This window comes from Rattus rattus, chromosome 2, assembly GCF_011064425.1.
Source record: "Rattus rattus isolate New Zealand chromosome 2, Rrattus_CSIRO_v1, whole genome shotgun sequence".
Classification (NCBI taxonomy): domain Eukaryota; kingdom Metazoa; phylum Chordata; class Mammalia; order Rodentia; family Muridae; genus Rattus; species Rattus rattus.
The window spans coordinates 105,858,072-105,868,633 of NC_046155.1; the positions used below are offsets into that span (position 1 = coordinate 105,858,072).

Consider the following 10,562-nt stretch of genomic DNA (forward strand, 5'->3'; position numbering starts at 1 on the left):
TTGTGGAAATGGTGAATGAAACATAACCATGGCAACTTTGGCACAGGGCCAAGATGGAGGATGCTAAACCATAAATATCCCCCCATGTCTCTATCTGCTGTACAAAATGCAGGGGGTAAGAAACGGGTTCCTGGAGCCCACCTACTGTGGATTTATTGCCCTGATATACAGCTTTTTAAAAAGTGTCCCACAGGGGACGGAAGAACACACAAGGCCTTTGCCCTCCTGTGAGTCTGGCCTTCAAAGCAGAGAAAAGTAAAAAGGTTCGTAAGTGGCTAGGTTGGTAGAGACCTGTTTGGATCCTGCTGGAATTCTATCCCACAACCCTTGCTATAGTGCCAGTTCTGGTCACACCCCTACTCTTTCTCACCTCCACCCCACATTAGCAAGTCCTGGCTTGCACAGAGTATTTTCTACATATCCACGCATTATGAGTTAAATGCAGAGTAGTCTAGTTTATTCCACTAAGCCATGGGGAAAGTGGCTTCCTTCCCAGCCTCCAAGCCCGGAAGCTCAAAAATCATTTTTGTCTTCAGCCCCTTGCTCTTCTTAGGCCCACAATGAAAAGAATGCCATGCCTAATGGTGCCTGGAGTGACACCTTAGTTGAACAGCATGAAGTCAAACTCACTGTGACACAGGGACCCACTAGGTAGCGTGGGAGGAGTTAGTAGGTAAAAATCATGTCCTTGGTGTAGCCGAGCTGCTCCAGGCTGGGGTGAGCTGCCTCCTGGATCAGAGGTGGTGGGCCACATACCAGGATGAGTGTGGCCTCCCCAGGAGGAGGGAGGTGCTCCTTGATCATGTCTGCAGTAATGAAGCCTGAGCTGTACTCCCAACCTAAAATGAAGCAGAACACGGAAGAAGCATGGTTCTGCATTTGTCCCTGATGCTGGAGACCAGGCTGCCCTACAAAAGCTTAGAAGTTAGCATTACTGGTTGCCCTAGGCGACTCAAGAAGCAGACCTAGGGGTTCCCAGCTATCCATGGCATTTTCTCCAGATTCCAAGCTCAAGCCTTGGAGACTCGGGATGATATCTCTCTGCTCTAAGCATTGAGTAGAAAGTGGGGCTGCTGGTAGGGGGAGGCGAGGAGGCCATACATGTTTGTGGAATTGGGCAGCAGTCTCTGCTGGATAGCTTATGGGTATAGACAGGTATAGATCAGGGAAGCAGGAGATATGTCGTGCATGACCCAAGGTGCATGGTGGTTCCTGGGATGCTAGCTGAGGCTGCAGGAACTCAGCATCTGACGTCTGCTGTCCAGAAGAGGTTAGTGGTGAGGGGCAAAGTAGCCATGAGCAGGTACAAGAGGTTAAGGGGCCAGTGGTCATACTATGTGCAATGTGCTGACTGGAGAGTATGTGTTCAAATAGCCTGGTGGCTCAGAGTCTGTACTCAGTGCAGTGTGTGGCGTGTAGAGGAGGTATTTAGCCTGCCCTTGACTTATTTACAAACTGCTGCTCCCAATGTCCTCCCACTCAGATTATTGCATGTCCTAGATGGACCAAGAGCCCCCAGGCATAATCCCCTTTGGAGTAAACCTTAAATTCCAAACAGACAAAACCTAGAGACTATAGGTGTGTTGAAGGGTAGAGCTGGTCCAGAATAAAGGAGAGCCGCATGGGTCATACCACTGGGGGGCCTGTCCAGGGTATACCACAGGCTGAACTGGTTCTGATGAGTTGTGGCCACTTCTTCTAGCTCCTTTCTCAGCAAGATATCCTCTTCTGTCTAGAAAAGAATCGCCATTACAAAGGTCCCTCTAGGAACAGTCAGTATGTCTGTCCCCCCACTACCAGATTGAACACATATATCTGCACATTCACAACTGAACTGCCATTGTCCTAGCTTAAGAGCTTGCCAGACTCTAGGGCAGACAAAGTCTTGCTACTCCCTGTCTCTCTCATTAAAGAGCTGGAGGGGCTAAGGAGCGGGGTGGGGCACCAACAGCAAGGCTGCCCTCTGGCCGGAAGGATTGGCTGTACAGACCACTGACTGCATACCAAAGTCCCCATTCATTTCCCTGCATCCAGGATCAGGCCTGGCAGGCCAAAGGGCACACGCTTAGTGAAGGTTGACCTTTGAGGAGCCAGGGGAATACGGGGTCTACATTTGCATCTGGGAAAAGTAGGCCATGGCTCCTAGAGAGTGCCCAGGCTTGGGTCATCAACCCTCCTTGGCTCTTGTCCAGTAATTCTACTTCGGCATTATTTCAGAAAATAAAAGTTAACAATTACTTATAATTACTTATTGTTTATGACCAAAATCTGGAAAGAACCTGAATGAATATTTAGTAAAACATTACTTTGACTCTGGTGTGAATATTTAAAGTTAGCTAGAGGAAAATGCCTGTGTGGTACTACTAAGTGAAAAAATTATTTTTGTGTATGTATGGGGAAATATCATATATAAATACATAATGCATATAGGGACAAAGACAAATGAAAGCATGTATATTCTTCTGAACTTCTTAGCATTTCCACCAGGAACACCCACTATTTAATACTCAGAATAACAGAGAACTGGGAATTAAGGAGAAAGCCCAGTGCATGAAGTAGGACTGTAGGGAAGATATGAGTTAAACAGAAACAAACAGATCAGGCTTGGCCTTAGCTTCTTCAGCTGCCAGAGACTTGCTGAGCCCAGTAGCCTCCCACATCCTCAGGCAGCCAAGCAGCGTGTCCTCAGGCAATGGGGGAGGAATGGATTCATACAGAGGCCTGGCTCAGGGAACATTCCATGCTACTGCAGCGAACTCTGGGCTGACTCTGCAGAACTAACCTGGTTGGCAAAGAGGAGGGACATCCTGGTCCCATCGCTGGTGTCCTTGGTGATGTGGCGAATCAGCTGTAGCATGGGCGTAATGCCTGCAAAACAGTGGGCAGGCCAGTTTGCTCCCAGTTCCAGTTTCTGGTCTTTAGTGGATTAACAGGTTCACTGATTCTCTTTTTACCATTTTCCCTTTTGTTTCCTCAAACCCTAAGTGGGGAAGAACACCCTTGATTTTGGTGTTTCTTTCTAATGCAGGTCAAAGGCTCCTTTTCCTTTTAGAGACAGGGTTTCATGTATCCCGGGCCAGCCTCCACTAATTATGTAGCTAAGGGATGCCCTTGAACTTCTGATCATCTCAAGTTATAATGTGTCTCCATGCCTGGTTTCATATGGCACACTGTGGACTGAACCCAGTGCCTCCTGTGCTAGGCAAATACTCTACTAATTGAGCCATGTCCTCAGCCCTCCTTTTAAATTTTCCTGTGACAAGAGGAAAAGAACATTCTATGAGCTAGTTAAAAAAAAAACCTAAAATTCATACGCAATACTTATTTAATATATAATAATATAATAGTCTAATAGTCATGATTCTGAGCCTGGGTGTAGCATGGATTGTGTATGTATGTATGTATGTATGTATGTATGTATGTATGTATGTATGTGGAGTATTATGTGTACACACACACACACACACACACACACACACACACACACACACACACACACACACACAGGAGGCCAGGGCCAGTAAACATGATGGTATTAAAATTGTCTGTATATGTGCCTAACCCTGAATGTTTCCCTGAGATTTCATTCTCAAAGGATTTGTAAAGTCAGGCTGGAACTGGATTTTCCACTATTTGGGAACCAGTCAGTGATCAAAGCCTGCCCAGCCTGGCCCCACAGCCCTGACTTGAGGGGGCGCAGAGGGTCAGGGTCAGACTCTGTATCTGACTCCACATTTGCACTACCACAGCTTGGGAGGGATCTCTCAAATCACTCCTTATAGGGTTTAAGGACTCCCAATTTAGAAATGTCTTAGAGAAGCCCTGGAAATCTTACCTGTGCCTCCAGCAATCATCCCCAGGTGATGAACCAGCTTTTTTTCAGGCTCACTCGTTTTGTCTGTTTTGATTAAAAGGGTCCCTAGAAATACAAAGAATGTTTTTGATTCTGCAGCCCTTGTCTGACAGCCTACAAGAGATGTCTGACTTAGGAGGCAGGTCCAGCTAAGGAAGAGGTTGCAGCATCCCAAGCCATTCTCACACAGTAGTTTCACAGGCCACCTCTGGTAGCCAGTGTCTAGAGTGGAAATCAAGGCTGGGCATCCCAGGGGATAGCTGGGCCTCTTCTTAGGCAACTCGAAGCCTCTGAGAGCCGTCTCCATGGCAGTGTTGAATGAGTGGAGAATCTGGGGGAACAATTAGTGTGGACTCCCTCCATTATGCTCAGCAGCAGGCACTGTTCATACATCTGTGCCGAGACAGCAAGGAGGACATTCCAGTGTACACATGTGTGAAAGAGGTTTGAGCAGTGACAGAAGTCACTATAAGTGCATTCGTGTGAATGAGTGTCTGAAGACTGGAAGTACAAGCCCATGTGCTCTAGGGCTGAGGAAGACCACAGTAAAACCACAGGAGGAATCTCCTAGCTGTGAGACCCCACTGGACAACACCTGGTACCTGGCTCATTATAGAACAGGCGCCCCGTGGGCCCCCGAAAAAGAATGGTGTCCCCAATTTTCATATTCTCCAAGTACTGAGTCATCTTTCCTCCTTCAGGATACTTAGGGTGCACATTTTTGAAGTAGATCTGAAAAGAAAGTATGGGTCCTTCATTCTTCGATGTCTGACTATACAGTTGCACACATCTGGAAAGTGCACTTGGAATCAGAAACCATGCAAGTAAATATGGTCATACTCACTGTGAACAATTTAACATTTTGTTTCTGTTTCTATAGTAAAAAACTTAAAATAACTCAAAACAACTTAGGGGAGAAAGGGTTTGTTTTAGCTTATAATTTCAGGTGAAAGTCTATCTTTGCAGGCAAGTCAAGGCAGGAACTTGGAGCAGCTCACCATATCACATCCAACAGAGAAAAGTAAATGTATGCATGCATGCCTGGCAGTGCTCAGCTCATTCTCTGCACTTAAACAGTCCAGTGACCTCTCCCTAGGGAATGGTATTGCCCACAGTGGGCTGGATCATTCTACATCAATTAATATAATCAAGACAGTCCACCACAGACATTTCCTCAGACCAATCTAGGATATATAGATAGTCCCTCATTGAGACACTTCTCGGGTGATTTCTAGATTGTGTCAAGTTGACAAACTAACCACAGCAATCCTTTGAGGCTCTACAGGATAAAGTGTAGCACAGTTGATAAATGAGACTATTGCAAATCACTGTCCAAGCTGTAAGTCTCCCTAGAGAAAAAGCACTGCTCTCCACTCTATCACATTTAGGATACCTAAGCTAGGTAAGATGGGCATCTTTTACCTTTATAATTAAGTCCACAAATCCTTGATCATCATCACTGGAGACAGGTGTGTAAGCCCTGATCACCAATTCATTGTTAATTTGTGCCAAGAGATGGACATAGTTACCTACAAAAATGTATCAAATGTTAAGCCTGAGGAGAGTAAATAGGACCCAGGAATCCCCCAAAGATTCACTTTGATAACACCTGCCCAGACACCATCACACTATAACTTTTAGAGTAAGGCTGAATTAAAGGTAGGAATTGACACTAAAAATATCAGAAAGGAGCCACGTGTGGTGGCACATAACTGTAATCCTAGCACTTGAATGTTAGAGATTATTGAGTTCAGAGCTATAAATCGAAGTAGAGCCTGAGCTAAGAGCAGGATCTGGTCTCAAAAAAGAAATCAGAAAAGAATTTTTCCATTAAAAAAAAAAAACTATTGTCTTCATGAAGGTTTTTCTTCCTAACTTGGATTCTGGGAGGGAGTCACCAGTACCCCATCTGTGTCCTAGGATAGAACAGGGCTTAGTAGCTTCATGGGTACTGCAGGGCCCCAGGACCTGGATAGTCCTATTTCAAATAAACTAACAATATGTGTAATCTGCCCATTGGCTCTGCTGAGAGGTAAGGGGAACATTTACACTACGTCTTTGCTTTCCAAAGTAGAAATCTATAGACTTGGAGGGTCAAAGGCATATGAGTTTAGACCATAGCCTGATGGCAGATAATGGGTCAGACTGAAGTGCAGACTTCAGGGCCAAAGCAATTAGTATTAAGTGGAGGAATGCTAAGGGCTAGAAGCAAAAGAAGGTTCCAGGACAGGGGACAGGTTCAGAGGAAGTAAAAGCTAAGTGTGCCTGGGAAATGGAAATACAGATGAAATGAAACACACACACACACACACACACACAGAGAGAGAGAGAGAGAGAGGACAGACAGAAACAGAAAACAGAAACAGAACAGGACAGAGACTGAGACAGAGATGAAGAGGGCAGAGAGGAAGGAGGGGATCGGGATGCTTGAAGACCCTGCTAGTTCACAGTGTTAAGCAGTGTAAATCTGTGTCTTGGAGGAGTCCCTTGAGGCTGAAAGGCAAACTTATAGCCATAGCCTGATTGGGCACCAGGGACACTTGAGAACACAGGCCTGAAGCAGCAGCTTCCTTCTCAGAGTTCATCTGAAACTGGGGACCTAGAAGGTCAGTCACTGCATCCCCACACAGAATGAAGCTGTGTTCCGGGTCCCAAGGCCCCACCTCTACCCATCTTTGTGTTAGTTGAGCATAAGGCATCCACAGTTTTCCTATCAAGACTCTTAGAGGGCACTATATTGCCTTGTCTCATTGACCATGCAGCTTCCACTGGGGCTGAAGAGAGAGCAGGTCAGAGAAGTCTCTACAAATTCTGTTTCTCGAGTAGCTTGTCCTTTCATGCTGCCTCCCAACAGGGTGGCGACAGACAGGCTAAGCGAGGAACAGAACGCCCAGTGACAGAGGAGTGGGGGACAGAAAGCAGGCTCAGGGTCCCAGCAGGATTCCTCATGCTATAATTTCATCACTTGGCAGAGTTGAAGTCAGTTTTCTTTGAAATTAGGCCATCAATAAGACTGTGCTCTAGGAGGCAAGGGGCCAGGCTTCTCCGTCCCACTCCTGTTCCTTAGGTTTTTCATCTCAGGTGCTGTCTAGAGATGTTGCTGATGAAACTAGAAGAGGGACAGTTCAGGAGGTCAGCTAGGGCTGGCTTCCACAGTGAGTTAGTCCCTCCTTAAGTGGACCTCAGGACCCCTCAGATAATCTATCAAATTAGGGTATTTGCATTGCTAGTGACTTGCCACACATATTGGGTTTTGACTACAAGGGAATGTCTGCTCTTCTCATCCCTGAACAACACAATGAAGTTTCTGAATTTTCACATCCATCATTCATTTTACCCTCACTATACCCGAAGTAGGCAGATGGGCCTAGGAAATACTATTTGATAGATAGAAGGTCAGAGAGGTTGAGGGACCGGCCTTAAATTGTATGGACAGGAGCCTTTAACAAGATCTTATACCTCCTGACTGTAGGCTTACAGGGTTATTAGTACACCTCAAGCTAATACTATTGTGACAGTCCAAGTAGAACAATCGGGCCACTGTCCTCAAGTCCACCTGTCTATTCCCTCCATTCATGCGCTCCAGGGTTGTATGGGTGGACCCTCTACATCCCACAAGAATGGGAATCCATTGCTATTAGGAGCTGAGTATTCAAACATCCAGACTTGGAGATGTCACCAAGCACTGCTCACCTACAGGAAGCCCTAGGACATGGTCTGGTGAGGGCAGTCCAAATCGGAACCTTCTGGTGTTGTGGTTGATTTGCTGGTTAAAAAAAAGAAAAGAAAAAAAGAAAAAGGTAGGCAGGTTCTGTTGGCTCTCTAGGAGTTTTGCTGTGTGGCCCAGATTTTTAGAAAGGTGTTCTTTTTGGTTCTGAGGTAACTGCTCACCCCACCTTCCCAGCTAGCACCCCCGCCCCACTCCAATCCTCCTCTTTGACCTAACCAGAGGAAGGTTTAGGTGACCCAGTAGGTGGCCCACTACCTCTTTCTCAATCAAGGGCAGCGGGTACTTGGCTTCAGGGTCCTGTAAAGTGATAAGATCTTTCTTCTTGACGCTCATTTTCTTTAAGGCTAAGAGAATCACGATGGCCCTGGCGACAGGTCTGGTCCTGGCAGATACAGTGCGAATACAGACCTCAGATCTCATCCACTCTGTGCTAGGCAGCAATAAGCATGGCTGATATTGTCCCAAAGGACTAGCAGAGAGAAAGGTATTAACACAGAAGGCTGTTCTCTGGGACCAGAGGACAGAGAGGTTAGCTACAGGTCCAAGAAACCCCCTGGACCAAGCTGGACACCTATCCCAGAGTGCCAGTGTCTCCAGGCCCTTCTTGCCCATCTATCTCCATCCGGGCTTCAGCTAAAGGTGCAATGGCTGGGGAGGAGCGATAGCATTCATTTTAACAGGCCACCTTAACCGCAAGGCTGGGGACAGAACTCACCTCTCTAGAGACTTGCCAAACTCACTTCGGAATCCGCTGGAGCAGTGGAGCTGTGAGTGGCTAGGGGACTCACTAGCACCTTCCTAGGCAAGGGACTGAGGCAAACATCTGCCTGTAAGAGGCGTGGCCCGCCTCCCTACAACAGTCCTCAACTCCGCCCAGCTCCCTCACTAGGCCAGCTCTCACCCCAACCTGTTTGAGAAAAGTCTGCTGCGTAGTCCTTTGGCTCAGAGGTCCACTGTCCGAACAGCTGGGAAACCGCCCATGAATCCTGACCAGGCTACTGCCTGCGGCTGTTCCCCCAGCCCGGAGTTCCTTCCTGCCCCGCGCCTTCCCGGCAGAACTCACCTGGAGCGAGATGCCCAACTTGTCGAAAGAAACAGTGCTTTAATGGTGGGGACTGCGGGAAGTCAAGCAGTGGCGAGCTGGCTCCGGCTCCATAGGGACAGATTCGAGCTTCTGTGTCACATGACTCTGGCGCCGGTCCAGCTTCTTTCTGCTTCTGCAGCTGGCCCTGTGGGAATGGGCCACATCTTCAAGATCCCTAAGCAGGAATCCCTCTGCATCTTGACTCTGCCTGCACATGCCAGCAGCCTTGAGGAAAATTCAGTCTCCCCAGTTGTTAACACCGTGGCAAGATGAAGGAAGGGGTTGCTGTAAACGTGTTTACAACGCAAACTGAAGAAATGGGAGTTGCAGCATAGAGGAAGAAGGCATATCTTATTTAACATGCTTCCTGAGCTGCTACCTGAGCCGAGCAGGACCAAGTGATTGCAGAATGGGGCTGACTGCGGGTGTCATGCCTTCTCTCATGGGAGACAGGATTCGGAGAAGTCCAGATTATGAGGATTCTACACAATGCATTTCAGAACCTTGGTTTCCTCTTCCATGCTTGCAAGTGGCAAAAGGGAAACTCTCATTTCAGAGTGAGTTGAAGGTCAACTTTGGCAACTTAGTAAGCCTGACTTAGAGTTGAAAAACAAACAAACACCCAGCCAAACAACAACAAAAAGAAAGGGCTGAGATATAGGACATGATTGGCTTAGCATGTGGGAGGCCCTGAGTTCAGCTTCTGGTGTAGTGGGGGATGGGGGTGGGGTGGGGGTGGGGTGTGTGTGTGTGTGTGTGTTGTAAAATGGTATTTCATGAAGGTGTTGGCAGCACATCATAAGCTCCACCGAAGGACTGGAAGCCTCAGGTCCCCCAGAACTGGTTAGGACAAGGAGATTCACCTAGGCTGGCTGGGGAACCTGAGATGATGGGTCCATATATGAGGCTCAGAGAGATACTCAGAAGACAGCAGCAGTGTGGAGGCAACCTTGAAGATGGAAGGGACCACAGATCAAGATGGCCAGGTCGTCACTGGAAACTGAAATTTAAGGAAATGAATCCGTGCCCTCCCCCACCCCCAGAACCTTTGGTAAAAGAATGAGTCCAGTGGTACTTTGACTTGTAGCCTGAGCAACTGTTATGCTTCAGGCTTCCAGAATTATCAGGGAATAAATTTGTTGTAAGCCAATGAGTTTATAATAAATTTGTTATGGCAATCCATTAAATGAACTATTTTAAATCTCTATGGTCCTCTTTGTTTGCAGTCTTTAGACTATTTAAAAAGGTATTTTCCCCCCTATATTTTGGCTCAGAAGTACCCCCCAACCCACTTTTACAAATGTCCTAATTGTTTTTGTTCTCAACCTCTTTTCTAAAAGCTGCCCCTGGTCTGGTCACAACTCCAGCTCATTGTCTCTGCCAGGCCACATGAACAGCTTTTCTCTCTACTCTGGTGCTGACCTATCCTTTGTCTATTTTGCTAAAATGTCACCCAGGACAAAGTATCACAGCAGTCACATTTGTTTCACTGGAGTGAGCTTTATGAGGCACATGGATAGGCTAGACTACTCTAGGTACCAACAATGACCAATGCAGAATTGGATTTTCCCCTTGTTTTTTCTTTAGGGATTTGGGAACAAAGTACATTGGTGCTACCTCGATGGAATTCCCCATTGAACACTGCAGGTGGAGACAAGCAGCGACTGTACTTGAATCTTTGAAATGTCCTCAATATAGACATTCATAATAGAAATTTGACTATGGAAGGATAGGGATGTAACTCAGTTGACAGAGTGATGGCCTAGTGTGCATGAACTCTGGGTTTAATCCCCAGCACTAAATAAGCCAGATAGGTTATGTATACTCATGGTCTCAGCAAGAGGAAGCAGAAAAATGAGAAATTCAAGGTCATCTTAGGTTCTATAATGACTTTG

The 10,562-nt window shown here is 46.7% G+C and overlaps 1 protein-coding gene across 2 annotated transcripts; it reads right to left on the reverse strand.

Moving 5' to 3' along the window:
* Positions 1–435: 435 nt before the first annotated feature.
* On the reverse strand, positions 436–8,855 carry LOC116891836 (NADH-cytochrome b5 reductase 2). 2 transcript variants are annotated; one of them, XM_032893204.1, is made up of 9 exons: positions 8,647–8,855; positions 7,839–7,965; positions 7,547–7,619; positions 5,276–5,382; positions 4,456–4,585; positions 3,836–3,919; positions 2,783–2,868; positions 1,633–1,732; positions 436–839 (listed from the first exon to the last, which is right to left on the reverse strand). In XM_032893204.1, exons 2-9 carry the CDS (start codon positions 7,914–7,916, stop codon positions 667–669), a joined length of 831 nt encoding a protein of 276 aa, XP_032749095.1. In that variant the 5' UTR covers positions 7,917–7,965; positions 8,647–8,855; the 3' UTR covers positions 436–666. The 2 variants fall into 2 exon arrangements, with proteins under 2 accessions (XP_032749095.1, XP_032749096.1); XM_032893205.1 differs by lacking the exon at positions 8,647–8,855 and adding an exon at positions 8,299–8,390.
* Positions 8,856–10,562: the final 1,707 nt, after the last annotated feature.